The sequence below is a fragment of the Spizellomyces punctatus genome (genome assembly GCF_000182565.1).
Source record: "Spizellomyces punctatus DAOM BR117 chromosome Unknown supercont1.9, whole genome shotgun sequence".
Lineage (NCBI taxonomy): Eukaryota > Fungi > Chytridiomycota > Chytridiomycetes > Spizellomycetales > Spizellomycetaceae > Spizellomyces > Spizellomyces punctatus.
Window position 1 is genome coordinate 384666 of NW_015971545.1, and position 14227 is coordinate 398892.

The following is a 14227-nucleotide window of genomic DNA, read 5'->3' on the forward strand; positions in this document are numbered from 1 at the left end:
CTTCGGACGATCACAGTCTTCGGACAACCTAGAGTGGCACAGCACTTGTCGGGGCGATCGACGTTGGCTTCTGGTGCGCATCGACGACTTGTCCATATCACAACGTAGTTCAAGTAAGGGACTAGACTTTTAAAACATGGTGGAGAAAGGGGACCGTCCTGACCTGAATCTAGGTATGTTCTACCTGACCAATTTCATTTACACGCCCTCATTTAACTAAAGTGTTTATCTTACGATTGTCATTTGCGTAGACCGTCCAAGCGAGCAAGGCTTCATAACGTTTTTCAAAGGGCTACCAGAGGTCTGGATGCTTATTCTACTGCTGGGGAATGGAGTGGTGGTTGATGAAAAGGCTCAAGCAACTTTACCTTCTTGTAGAAACCCGAGACTACCATTCGGTTATTTGAGCGAAATGTAGGCATACTTTCCATATAACGACAATGCGGGTGGACATAAATGGAAACTGGAAACTAATAATACGTCTATCATATTCAGGACTATTACAGTGTCCATGGCGATGATGCAATCTTTGTTGCTCAAACCGTATACAAGACATCAACAGTCATTAAATACCTTGGAGGTATGTATCCTTTATCGGTGTCGCTCTACGTTGCCAAAGATGATGACTGAATGTGACGATACGTAGGAGAAGGACCCAAAGCCCTTCCCAGTTGCACATTATCCAAACTGAATACCAATGCGCTTCTCCGTGACTTGCTATTGGTGAATTTGTATCGCGTGGAAATTTGGTCTATGGAAGGACGGCAGTGGCGGATTTCCAAGCGAGTAGGGTCTTGAGATACGTTTGTTGGGGTGTGAAACGTCCTGATTGCTTTTTTAGGCATCTCCGGGGAATTTGGTGGATGTCGAGGATATGTTGTTCACGAATAATGAAGTTGCGTCTTCACCTGTTGTCCTTGCCTTGCGAGTCGGGACAAAGAACGACCAAAAGGTAGCGGAAATGTAGGGGCTGGATTTTACTCGAAGGACACCACTAATTCAGCTTCTTTTTGATTTTGCTTGGCGCTAGTTGGTGGGTGTGGCATATACGGATGCCACCACAATGCGAGTTATCGGTGTGTCCGAGTTTGTAGATAATGACACGTTTTCCAATGTTGAGGTACTTGCTCCATAAATGTTGAAGCCTTTGCTGTACATGGGCTTATGGCACAACCTTTAGTCACTGCTTATCCAACTCAGCGTAAAGGAATGCGTGATCGCCGAAGATACACAAAGCTATGAGCTTAAGAAGATTGAAGCCATCCTTGATCGATGCGGTATTGTTGTTACCCCCAGGAAGAAAGGTGATTGACCTTGTTACGGGCATGATATCGCCTGATTGGAGCAGTTGGTTTATTGAATTGATTTTGGCAGGTGACTTTCAGTGCAAGGATATTGAGCAAGATCTTAATAGACTACTCGATGATGATGTCTCCCCATCTGCTTTACGTCAGTTTTTGATTTCTTTTTAGAATCGACCGTCTGAGTGTGTTCCTAATTTCTCATTGTCATTTTAGCCGAATTCGAACTTAAACTGGCGATGGGTTGTGTGGCTTGCTTGATCAAGTACCTTGCAGTATGTTTTCAATCTTGATGCGGAGATTTGCTACGTTAATGTGTCACTGTTGACTTTTGTGCGACTGACAGCTCCTAACCGATGAGTCCAATTTTCATCAATATACCCTACAACATTACGATTTCTCGCAGTACATGCGCCTAGACGCCGCCGCTGTCCGTGCTTTAAACCTCATGCCTGGACCTCAGGATGGTAAGCCCGCAATGACAGCTCACTGAATTCTCGCACTACCATGGTGATACTTTATGTGGTGTAGGATCAAATAAAAGCATGAGCTTATATGGACTGCTGAATAAATGTAAAACGGCGCAGGGATCAAGGCTCATGGCTCAGTGGTTGAAACAGCCTTTGATGAGCTTACCTGAAATTCGTGAGTTGATCATTCTACACCTAGCGGCCTTGGAAGAATGTTATTAATGCGTTGTTCTTGCTTTTGTGTGAATGTAGAGATGAGGCACGATATTGTTGAGGCTTTGGTGAATGATACAGAATTGAGGCAAGGGCTCCAGGTATGGCGGTAACAACGTTCTTGTCAGTTTGCAAGTTTTTCTTATTGGTCTTACCGGGGTTTGCAGGAAGAGCATCTGAGAAATTTCCCGGATCTCCATCGTCTTGCGAAGCGGTTTCAACGGGGAAATGCTCATCTCCAAGTATGCTCATGACCACCTTTCTGCAACATTTATTGGCTCAGAACCTTACATTTCACCGGATGGCGTTTTTAACAGGACGTTGTGCGCGTATACCAAGTCGTTATTCGCCTTCCAACATTGAAAGGAGCGCTAGAAGCTTATGGTGATCAACATGCACCCCTACTGAAAGAAACATACGTCGAGAAGCTGGATGTTAGTCCATGTATGCACTACTTGAACGCGGGGACTTACGAGCTAAACGAATGTTTCTTGTAAAGGAATACATGGAGCATCTATCCAAATTGCAAGAGCTGGTGGAAACCACGATTGATCTGGAAGCGGTTGAAAATCATGATTTCCGGATAAAGGCAGATTATGATCAGGAGCTGCAAGGTTCGAGCTTTTTCATGTGCCCTTGTGTGTGGTGTCGTTCTTTATGACCGACACTCGTTATGATCCAGATATGCGGGACAAGATGGTCGAGATATTTGAGCAGTTAGAGCCTGAAGCTATACGGGTTTGTGTCATTTTCTTACTTTATGATTCTCCATATCACTCATATATGACAATGTAGGTTGCGGATGAGTTGGGATTGGAGTTTGAAAAAAAGTTGAAGTTTGAAAAAAATTCACAATATGGTTATATCATGCGGCTGACGCGCAAGGTACCCTTCATCAACGACCACCTATCCCTTGGCGTTATCTTGGTCTTGACGATGTTCGATAGGATGCCTCCGTACTTCGTGGTCAGCGGGAATACATTGAACTTGCAACGCGAAAGGATGGGGTGTATTTTACCACCTCAACGTTGAGAAGGTTGAGCAACGATTACTCTGATTTGTCGGCACAATATGAAAAAGTTCAGTCGAATTTGGTGAAGGATGTTATAGAAATCACTGGTTAGTTTCCCTTGCGCTTTGTTGGCTGCTTAAACAAGGTCCCGAAGGTGATCAGTAGCTGATTTATTGATAATATAGCATCATACTTTCCGGTACTGGAGCTGTTGAATCAGTTGATTGCCCATTTGGATGTTCTTGTTAGGTAGTGTTTCGTTCAACTCTTTGATAGCTGAGAGGAACATATCGAAACTAAAACTATCTATTTGGGCAGCTTTGCGCACGCATCCATTCATGCACCTACGCCGTACGTGCGTCCAAAGCTGACAAACCGAGGTAAGAAAAGGGACAACTTTTTGGCGCGCAATGAGTCGCTATTGAGTATTTTGACTGCAGGGGAAAGGCGATGTCGTGGTTTGAAGCAGCGCGACATCCCATGTTTTAGAGGATGCAGGATGGGGTCATTCATTTGATAATGACGTTTGAAAATGCTGGCGTGGTATGTACCGATGGGCTATGGGTGGGTGATGGGAACTCCCTATCTGATTAGCCATGACGGATCACAAGATTCGAGTTCGTTCCAGATCATCACTGGGCCGAACATGGGTGGAAAAAGTACTTACATCCGGCAGGTGAGTCCGCTTAGATCTCTCTGTCGACAGCGCATGAAGCGCTTAGTTACGTTTACGGACTTTTAGATCGGGATGGTTGCGCTGATGGCACAAATTGGATGCTTTGTACCATGCCGAGAAGCCCGGTTGTGTGTTTTTGATTCCATTTTGGCAAGAGTGGGAGCTGGCGATAGTACCTTGAAAGGCGTGTCGACGTTTATGGCCGAGATGCTGGAGACGGCAGCCATTTTACGGGTGAGTAGATGGGAATAGCAACGTTGCGCCATTATGTGTTAAATAAATCTTATGTTTGTAGTCTGCAACCAAAAATTCTCTGATTATCATTGATGAACTGGGGCGCGGAACAAGTACATATGACGGATTCGGGCTCGCCTGGGCTATATCAGAGTAGGTCATGTCGTGGTCTTGATAGGAACCTTCATTAACAAAACCCATGGCTACTCAACATGTAGATACATAACGACCAAGATTGGCTGTTTCACGCTCTTTGCAACCCACTTTCACGAACTTACAGTTTTGGCGGACCGTGTCCCAACTGTTCGAAACTTGCATGTGGCTGCGTTACGTGAGGAGAGAGGAATTACATTGCTGTATAAAGTCAGACCAGGTCAGTATGCTAAAACGTGTAGCCATTCGTCAAGACATTGAGTGACGTGTGGATGTTTGGTTCTGGGTTCTGGTAGGTGCTTGTGATCAAAGTTTTGGAATTCATGTCGCAGAGCTTGCAAATTTCCCTGAGAAGGTGGTTAAGGTTAGTGCTAGAGTAATTACGCAAGCGTGTTGCTTATAATGTTTACTCATTGGGTTTGTGAATGGGATGCAGATGGCCAAGCGGAAGGCAGCTGAATTGGAAGACTTTTCCGGAGTATGCCCAGCGTGACAATTTCCCAATATCGTTAAGTAACTGACATGGCAGTGATAGATAAGGAACATGAGCGACCATGGAAATGTTCTAAACAAGAAATTGAAGTAAGTTGACTTTCTCGAAATTGTTGACTCTGTCATGTCAATTCACCCCCATGTAACCAGATGGGGAACGCCTTGATCGAACGATTTCTCAATGAAATAGCGGCGTGCCCTGAACAAGATCTGATGGATTCTGAGCGGGCTGCTAAAACGGTTAAGGTTATTAAGGATAAGTATACAGCAGAATTTGATAAGAGCCCATTTGTGAGAGAGATTTTGGCAGATTTGTGAGAATACGAGATATTGGGGATGGTGATTGTATATAATTTGCATAAAGAAAAGCAGCAAGTGTCGCATGCATAAGCTTGGGTTTTGTAAAAATGTCTACGGGTTCACAAAGGAAGGAGGAAAGTCCCCTGACGTTAGACTCTCACTGCCAGATAACAAAATAACGAACGCTATAAAGAAATTGGCATCACATTAACGCCGTAAGCGCTTTTGTCAAATCAAAATAATAATAAAAAAAAAATCTAGTGTCAAATCAAATACCCTCATCCAATCCAACACACCGCAACAAGAGCCTCTTGTAATCCCCAGAAGTAACATCCTCTACACGCCTATACAAACTCTTTCCAAACACCGCTTCATAGGCGTTCCTCACCAGCCGCATGACTCTTGGGTCGCGGTGTCGCACGGTCAGGCGAATAAGGGTGCTATCGTGAATCCCAAAAAGACCGTGGAGGGAAGATTCAAAGAGAGTCGCTACATGGGCTGGCCGATTTTGAATTGAGTGAACTAAAAGTTGGGAAGGGTCATGTTGGGATGGTCAGTCCTTTGCCCTCTGCTACTAGTTGTCAAGCAAATTACTCACCTAATGCAATTAATCCCTTCTCCAAGTCCCCGCCGGAATGTTTCCTAATGAGCGACTCTATTGGCATTCCATGTTTCCGCTGGTAGGTTTCAAACAGCGCCAGCAAGTGAGCGTCAGACCGTCCACACAATGTGGCGATAAACACACTTTGATCAGTACTCCATCGCGATTTTCTGGATTCTTGGAACAAGGCCTCGACATCAGCTTCGACATCGTACATTTGTTCCGTTTCGTCTCGTGATGCTTGTAAAACGGCTATCAATAGCTTCTTGAGATGGCTGGACGTCTCGTTTGATATTACATCTTCGAGCTTTTTCATGTAAAGGTCGAAATACGCTTCTTTGATGGCGGCTAGTTCGGCATTGGAGCGCCCAATCAAGATCTGCAGTGAAAGTGTGATCCAACAACATCAATGATGGTGAATGGGGACATTGCGAATTTAGGCAGGTCATACCTCAATGAGTACGTCCTCATTGGTACCCACACCAGACTGTAACCACCAAAAATATCAGCAAAAAGGACGTCTCTCCTCCTTTGCCAACATGGGAACTTCAACATACCACAGCATCTCGTAGGCATTCTGCATCATATTCAGGAAGGGGTGTTGCCAAACCGACGCATAGCTTTCCAAAATTACCAGAGAGGTGACTCTTCAAATCGTCCGCCAGGGATTTACCGTATGAAGCTTTGTACGCTTGAGCGATTTGGGTGCACTGGTCTGGTGTGCGCGTGCCAAGGATGTTGATGATGGTTTTTGTATCTACATAATACTCTTATTTAATATATCTCTGTGAATAGGTTAACAATTTTGAGTTCTTACCAACACCATGTCCGTCGACACCTTTGAGTGCATTTCGCAAAGCCTGAACATTCTCTGCAGCGTCTGCATTGGAAAGCGGTGCAAACGGGTCTGCGAGAAGTAGCTGAGCGGAAGCTTCTGGACCTACCGCCAGCTGAAGACCTGAAGGGCCTCCTCTCACGCTTGCAGCTAGAACTGTTTCGTTGTCAACGTCATTTGCACCCCACTGCTGCTGTGAATAAATCGAGGCTGCTTCCGCACTTCGTGGAGCATCAATGCCGTGATTTGGCAATTGCACTGATACTGTGGCAGGAAAAGAAACCGGTGACTGCTGAACAGTGGGCGAAGTTGACCATTTGGATGTTAATAGTGCAGGTGAAACAGGGGACTGGGGTACTTGAATCGTCACTGTAGCTGGGAGAGAAACGGACTCGGCTGGCTCCGGCGAGGTAGGTATTTGTATGCGAAGATTTGAATCATGCACAGAAGCCATTGATGACCGGCGAGACCCAAATGCGGCTTGTGGAGTTTCGAGGAGGAGAGATGGTGATCGGGATCGGGAGCGGGATCTTAATTCATTTCTTGACCCACTGGGACTAGGAGATCGAGGGCGACTGGGTGGGTAGCTGCGCTGTGGTGAAGGTAAGAGTGTCGCTGCTGTCGGAATGAGTTGAGATGATTGACCTGATTGCGGGACGAGTGTCGGTGCAAGGTATGCGCTGGTAACTAGCGGACCTTGTGTGGGGGACTGTTGATTATATGAATTTTGGTAAAGCATGTTTAATGAATGGCTATGAGATAACAGTCGATGCACTTGCGCAAGAAATGGACAGACTTGTCTCCTGCACACATTTATATAAATTTCAACCAAAGGTTCCTATTTTCCAAACATTGCCAGTCAGTTCACGTTTATTTTGCGTCATATTGCCCTCATATGCCCAGGAATTTGCCCCGCCGACGTCAGTGAGGGTAGGCCAAACCCATTGTCCGTTGGAAATGACCTTTGGATATCTTTGACAGACCTGGACACGTCGCTAAGCCACGGGTAACATAATCCACAGCAAACAGCCATAGTAGTTGCTTTGTCGGCAAGATGCTTGATTTTTTGCCAAGATTGTCCCATACAGGTATTTTCCGGGTGGACATGGTCCTAGTCCCCAAAAGGACTTGTGGAGTGATTGGTGGCAGATGTCTCAGGATGGCCGGGAGGGGAGAGACCGGGCTTTTTCCTCCTCACACCATGAGAATGGCAAATACGACATATTGGGACGCCGAATCAGCGACACATGCAACAATTCTGTATATTTATTTCGACATGCTTATATAGATCTATACATTATACACAATTTTGTTCACAACGAGCAGTCTTAAGAAGTGTGTATCAATTTGAGGTCGTCCGCACTGACACCAGGGATATCAGTCGCAGCAGTAGCCGCATCCTACATACCGCAATTACCGTTAGTTTAGAGAAAATGCGTAAAAACATTTTCACAATAACAATACTGACCTCGGCTGCAGCCTTGGCTTTGCCAGCGGCACCTCGAAGAATATCACCAAGACCACCAGCTTTTCCACCGCCAGCTCCGCCGAGAACACCTCCCAAGATATCACCAAGACCACCAGCTTTTGCACCGCCAGCTCCGCCGAGAACACCTCCCAAGATATCACCAAGACCGCCGGCTCCCTTGCCAGCTTTTGCACCATCAAGAATACCTCCCAAAGCACCAGCAGCACCAGCAGCACCACCAGCTCCTTTGGCACCCTTTTTGCCGCCAGCAGGCTTGTCAACGAACGCACCGATACCACCAGCGGCCGCACCTCTCAATCCCTGTCCGACGGGCTTTCCTCCCTGATTCTCGAACGTCATGATCATATTATTGGTTGCCCCTTGCTTGATCTCAACAGGAGCGCACGAGCCAAAGGTAATCGGGTTGCGAACCATCATAACGCAGGATCCAGCGGGGCATTCCATATTGGGGACCTGGATTTTGACTTGAGCGTCAGATCCGCCTCTGAGGTTAGCCAGATTAAGCCCTCCTCTGCCAGGGGCATTCTGGAGGACCTGGGCTTGGGTCCATGTTTGGCCAGCTGGGAAGATGTAAACTGTAAGAAAAACGTTGCATGACTCTACGGTATATTAGTAAAGCTACTCACCATCAGCAGAAAAGGAAACTGACACAGGACCGGCACCGTCCTGATTCACGATAAAGTATCCGAGATCGACCTCACTTCCAGGGGCAAACGTGGCGCGCGGTTGCGCTATGGCGTCTTGTAACTGTGGTGCGCCTTTTCCGAGCACTCTTCCACAGGGATTTCTTGCAGTCACTCCGAGAGCCACGTCCGCCTGAGATCCAAGATCTACAGCGGGATCAACATTCAAACCCAGCGGCGCGGTCAACTTTGAATGTGCAGAAACGGCTGCCACCAGAGTCGCGATTTGAGCAAAGATGAGCGATGCCTTCATCGGGATTGTTTTTTGCAGGAGAAGAGTAGAATGATTGTGTGTATATTCAAAATGCAGCAGACGAGAGGAAAACTATCTAGGGTTTCCTTTTTTATAACCATCTCGTTCATCCATGTCTTGGCACCACCATCTTGGATAGACCCTTTTTGTTTCAATATTTAAGTGGCTGCAGATAGAAATGCTCGCCACCAGGAAAGCTGCCTGCCATAATAGCCACCAGGCATGTCTTTTCTTCTCTGATGGATAGATGAACGGAGGTAAAAGAAAAACGAAAAGAAATTCCACCCCAAGATAAATACCTTTATATTTAAAACTTAAATTTCTGCTTATATAGCAGATCACGTGGATATCCTTATTTTTATTCCCAAAAGCGGATAATTACAACCATTTATGGGTTACAAAGGCCATTAGAGATATTAGCATTTTACTATTTCACATTTGCTCGCATATGGCATGTCGCACATCAATCGATGAGTAGGACGGTGGAGGTGATGTCGAGATATGGTCCATCTGTACCTGTCTCGGCGTATATATCGGTAAGGGAGACGATACTTGATAGACGGGTAACCTCTCCCTCACATGGTGATCACTAAAGTCAACTCGAGTATCTCGTTCACCGATGATTTCATATCGGGATTCTGGCCCGGCAATAAAATGACGCCGTATCCACAACATCCCTCTCCATAGACAACGCATACAACCTTCGGCAGCTACCAGGCACAGCATCATCGCGGCCATCGCTAGGAGGACCCAGACCGGCCACCATTCCGCAAGTATGGTTATCGAAGGGCGAGTTTGGTATGTGATGATCACCGCATCCTGGCCATCTTTACCATGAATTGGCGGAATCGAGAAAAGCAAGTAGGCAGAGGGATACAAGTATTTAGAGAAAGTAAAGATGACTTGTTTGCTGTTATTAGACAACAGGATCGAGCGCTGGATGGGATTATCCGGACGCCGATATGTTCGTGACTGTACAGTTACAATTGCGTGTCCACCGTTTTCGTCGATTGACGGATGCGGAACAGGCAAAGGAGAAACTTCTGTCTCGGTTTGCCTGTTCGCAGTAGGTTGATTTGATGAAAAGATAAAGTAATATCTGGATACATGAGTGGTTGTGAATTCCATTGATCCCTCTGGGCCGCATTCGCCCGTGAACACCACCATGTTTTTGAGAATTCTGCCCTCCGCTCTCCATAGTAGGTAGGCATCTCTCGTACGAATGATCATAAGAAACACTGGGGCATCTTCGCGAAACGACCACTCAACTCGTACATGTGAATCAGATCGTAGAGAAAACGTTGCAACCTTTGGGACAATTTCCGTTTTATGTTCTTTTTTGAACAAAGGGAAGTGGATGTCTCGCCTGAGTGGCACAACGTCGTCCAGAGGCGGTGCGTCGCCATCTTCCACCAAGATCGCTTCAGCCTCTATCTGTAAATCACTGTCGGCACCTTCCTCCACTAACCAGGGATTCTTCACCCGCAATTCTACAGCACTGACGTCCCAAGCATCAATCTTTATCACTCGCCGCTCTCCAAATTCCATTACAATACTCTTAGATTCCGGACATAGGGGAGCGAGCGGCCAGAGAGATATCATGAAAAGCAGCAGACATGTAGCGAGGATCATGAGGAATATGATATATGCCGGTGAGGGGCCGGGTTCTTGGTCGTGGTGACCGGCGGTGGACCATGACATGGAGCGGTGGGCATTTCTAGATGATCGGTAGAATAGAGAGGTATTATACATGGATGGGAGCTCAAGAGTGCCGTATGAAAGAGAAGATAAAGGTCGCGGATTGAAAGGATTCATATCTGGAATAGCCAAAAGATAGACTTGCAATGTGCTTTACTTGACGGGTCAGCCTCACACCCCCCTCCCCCGTTCACCCGTGCGCACACAAACGCAACGCGTGGGTTACGCAACGTGAGGCTTTCGGCTTGTCCAAGTTCAAGGCACGGATTTTGACTTTTCAATGACTTTTCAACTTGACTGTCGTGATGCATCAACCGGGACTCATTTTGCTATATCATGGGATGTAGGATGTAAAAGATAGTCTTCCTACTCGAACTTTTCTGAATTGCGACGTTCTGGTGAGCCTCAGCTGGACAAATGCACTCCAGTGTTCGTTGCCAGTCAGATGTCCTTCTATTTCCCAAACAGCACATGTAGGTCGTGCTTACATTGATTATTCGAACCTACTTGTAAAAATCCGTCCTGTATGCTGTCGTCTGGCTAGGCCACGTGCAAAAGGATATCGCAGAGAACATGCAGCATTTCACGAATTCAATCATCGTCCTCTATCATATTGTTGATCCTGTAACTGAAATCCTCGAAAGTAGATTTACGCCCGTAAATTCACAATGTGACATCCCATTGAATACGACAGCGCGATTCCCTTGCTGTTACTTCATACACATTAGCTGATGAACGTGTAGGATTCGCTAGTACTGTCGAATAATCCCAAGTTTCCATGACGCCGTCCATCTTGGACGTCTTGTTCTTTTCTGGAACATGGCACAGGCTGGTATCCTCAAAGCAACTCAGTGCTTCCCAGAATGAAACTACATTGTCTCACTGCCATAACAGTTTTAACATGTCAACCTATTCTTAGCAATACGTGTCGTACCCACCGTTTTTATTGTGTTAACCCAAGGGAGGCAGCGCCCCATCTATTCACCATTTCTAAATAAAGATACATACATGATACCGGCATCTTCCCATCCACCCGGAGACGCTCAACGTCATCAAAGGTTGCCAGGTCCAAGTGAACCAAATCAATGTGGATGTGCTACGGTGGTTGCTCAAACATTCATCTTCTGGAAGCTTTCGAGGATGCCCTAAATTGAGATGGGTGGACCGTCCTCGTGCTCTGGACCTTCTAGTTGCAGTGAGTGTAGTGCTAGCTCTTAAAGGGTGGGCTATTCTATCGAACCTCTTCACCTGCTCATTTCGGCAGGCGTCCTCTCAACCACATTCCTCGATAATCTGTTGGATACCCTAATTCGCTACGCCCTCGTCTTCGGTTTCTTATTGCGCTCAAGTCTTTCAGGCATCCTCATTTGGTCGTCAACAGAAAAGAAAATGTTGGACTTACAAACCCTTTCCACCACCGAGTCAGTTGGCAAAACAAACTCTTTGTCCCGCAAGAATTCCTTGCAGGAGAAATTCGGTGCACTCCGGGGAGCATTGGGCAGGAAAAGATCACTGAACAATTTACTACCAGCACAAACCGGCTCATCATCTGGGGCACCCTTTTTTGATGAACCCTCAAATGGAGCACTGACGATGGACTCTGGAATTAGTATGCGCGGATCCAGCAATGGTAAATTGGCCTCGTCGACAAGTGGGTCGACAACGTTACCACCACTTGCAGGCATCAGGAAGTCAAGGAGCGATGCCAGAATGTCCGGTTCTGGTGAGCTGGAGGGAACTCCTAATGCCTCACCGCAGCAGCAGACACATCAATCAAGCGGACAAACCACTTTGACCAGGGCACATTCGGCTGGGAAGAATCAAATGAAAGTGCAGAAGGCCGTCTCCATTGATGTATCTGGTGGAGATATTAGCAAGCAGGTGCTTTCTGCGAATTCTCCTGGAGACCGGATGTCCCTCAAGTCACTTTCCCTTGGCCGTCCCAAATCTGGACTATCAAAGAGCAAGGGAACCCATGTGTCCATGCCTACTGGTCTTCAGCAACCGAACGAATTACGAACCGCAAAGTCCGCTGCTCAGATATCACAACCAATCTACGAGGACTCTGCATCGCAGGAAGCCCTGGATCAAGTCTCAGAACTTAACGTTAATAATTCATCTTCAGCCTTCACATCGCCCGTGAGCGGTAGTGTTGATTCGCTTGGCTTGACGGCGTCGAACACCAACGTAGGCGTAGTTACTTCTATACAGCTCGGCACCAAACACGCCAAATCTCTTCCCAAGATCAGTACACTATTCACCAAACTTCCCAAGAAATCCCGTGCTTCCAGCGCAACACCAGGCTGCGACGCCAACCTCACTTCCCCTGTTTCTCCTCTTGCCAGCATTGGCCAGCTCACAACTAATCAACGCAAGGGTACCCTCTCTGCATACGAAATCTCACCTTCCACCACTGCGCCGGGTCTGCACCGTGATTACCATCTTGATGACTTTCACATCGTGCGTCGAGTCGGTAAAGGCGGTTTTGCGAATGTATTCTTGGTGCGCCTCAAGCACTCTACCGGACGATATTACGCCTTGAAGGCCATTAAAAAGCACGATGTCGTCAAACTAAAGCAAGAGAAGCAGATTCTAAACGAGAAGAACATTCTGAGAAGCATCAATCATCCGTTCATTGTGGAATTGTATCATACTTTCCAGAATGTCACATACTTGTTCATGACAATGGAGTATGTGGCGGGTGGAGATTTGTTCTCTTATTTGAGGAAGGTTCAGGTAAGCCTTTCATTCCACTTTCCGTCATTCCATGAACATTCTCATTGAGACTCGTGTTCATATATCTAGCGTTTCGCAGAAGATGACGCCCGGTTTTACGTCTCTGAAGTTTTGATTGCCCTCGAATACCTCCACTCGTACAATATTGTATATCGAGATCTCAAGCCAGAAAACATCCTCCTCGACACAACAGGTCACACCAAGCTCGCCGATTTTGGGTTTGCTAAAATCGTCAACAAAACTACACAATCGTTTTGCGGCACACCAGACTACATTGCGGCTGAGATCGTAGCTAACAAACCTTATAATAAAGCGGTTGACTGGTGGTCTCTCGGTGTCCTAGTGTTTGAGCTAATTTCGGGAAAGACTCCTTTCGGGGACGAATCCTCAGACCGTATATACGAAAACATTCAAGTGGGAAAAATCAAATGGCAACCACTTGTCAAGGGCCCCGCCAAAGACCTCGTTAAGCGCCTGCTGGACCTGGATGTAGACAGGCGACTGGGGTCTAGTGGTGATGGCGCGGAAATTCGACAACATCCGTGGTTCAAAACATTACAGTGGAAGAAGGCGGAAGCACGTCAGACAACGCCCCCGTTTGTTCCTGCATGCGACGCTCCTGATGTGATTGAACGAGAGCGGGCTGCCCGAGGAGCAAGGGTGGACGATTATATGGAAGTCTTGAAAAGTGGATCTACCTCTAATGGGTTCTTAACTACGGATCCGTTTGTTGAACTTTTCAAGGACTTTTAGGATGATAGGACTGTAGTGCATGTTCCCGTAACTATGGCCGCTATTACACATCATTTAGTCTAGCATAGTCCGTAGAAGTTTTCCGTCTCAGGGTCATAGTTTTTTTTGTAGTATACCCTTGGGCTAATAGAAAGACGGTGGTTTATATTTTGGGCTTCTTTGCGCGGTATTTCGAATAGCTATGTGAAGAGGTTTTACGAACAAACTGCGCGAGCAGTCTTTTTCGCCATTTGGGATAGGTTAAGAGATAAACCTCAGCAGAATTACAGGTATTACAGGATGAACAGACAACCAAAGAATCTTTCTATTGACGGGAGAGTGGCAACAT

General features: G+C 46.5%; 5 protein-coding genes across 5 annotated transcripts; 2 read left to right on the forward strand and 3 right to left on the reverse strand.

The window, feature by feature from the left end:
• Positions 1-136: 136 nt before the first annotated feature.
• SPPG_05502 (mismatch repair ATPase MSH2) lies at positions 137-4869 on the forward strand (the record flags this gene model as incomplete). Its single annotated transcript, XM_016753710.1, has 29 exons — positions 137-173; positions 252-301; positions 379-414; positions 496-580; positions 647-786; positions 842-952; positions 1031-1120; positions 1181-1304; positions 1375-1449; positions 1518-1576; positions 1648-1768; positions 1833-1946; positions 2024-2085; positions 2152-2226; positions 2302-2418; positions 2484-2598; positions 2667-2722; positions 2780-2869; positions 2932-3103; positions 3182-3245; positions 3315-3454; positions 3608-3672; positions 3739-3906; positions 3968-4059; positions 4125-4279; positions 4356-4423; positions 4496-4537; positions 4600-4641; positions 4702-4869. 29 exons carry the CDS (start codon positions 137-139, stop codon positions 4867-4869), a joined length of 2733 nt encoding a protein of 910 aa, XP_016607286.1.
• Positions 4870-5115: 246 nt separating this feature from the next.
• SPPG_05503 (uncharacterized protein) lies at positions 5116-7111 on the reverse strand. The gene is made up of 5 exons (XM_016753711.1): positions 6270-7111; positions 6010-6209; positions 5904-5939; positions 5450-5831; positions 5116-5373 (listed from the first exon to the last, which is right to left on the reverse strand). Exons 1-5 carry the CDS (start codon positions 7024-7026, stop codon positions 5120-5122), a joined length of 1629 nt encoding a protein of 542 aa, XP_016607287.1. The 5' UTR covers positions 7027-7111; the 3' UTR covers positions 5116-5119.
• Positions 7112-7514: 403 nt separating this feature from the next.
• SPPG_05504 (uncharacterized protein) lies at positions 7515-8882 on the reverse strand. The gene is made up of 4 exons (XM_016753712.1): positions 8403-8882; positions 7902-8336; positions 7756-7844; positions 7515-7687 (listed from the first exon to the last, which is right to left on the reverse strand). The coding sequence occupies exons 1-4, from the start codon at positions 8710-8712 to the stop codon at positions 7616-7618; spliced, it is 906 nt and encodes a 301-aa protein (XP_016607288.1). The 5' UTR covers positions 8713-8882; the 3' UTR covers positions 7515-7615.
• Positions 8883-8997: 115 nt separating this feature from the next.
• SPPG_05505 (uncharacterized protein) lies at positions 8998-10549 on the reverse strand. The gene has a single exon (XM_016753713.1). The coding sequence runs from the start codon at positions 10525-10527 to the stop codon at positions 9145-9147; it is 1383 nt and encodes a 460-aa protein (XP_016607289.1). The 5' UTR covers positions 10528-10549; the 3' UTR covers positions 8998-9144.
• Positions 10550-11599: 1050 nt separating this feature from the next.
• On the forward strand, positions 11600-14054 carry SPPG_05506 (AGC/PKA protein kinase). The gene is made up of 2 exons (XM_016753714.1): positions 11600-13146; positions 13216-14054. The coding sequence occupies exons 1-2, from the start codon at positions 11800-11802 to the stop codon at positions 13897-13899; spliced, it is 2031 nt and encodes a 676-aa protein (XP_016607290.1). The 5' UTR covers positions 11600-11799; the 3' UTR covers positions 13900-14054.
• Positions 14055-14227: the final 173 nt, after the last annotated feature.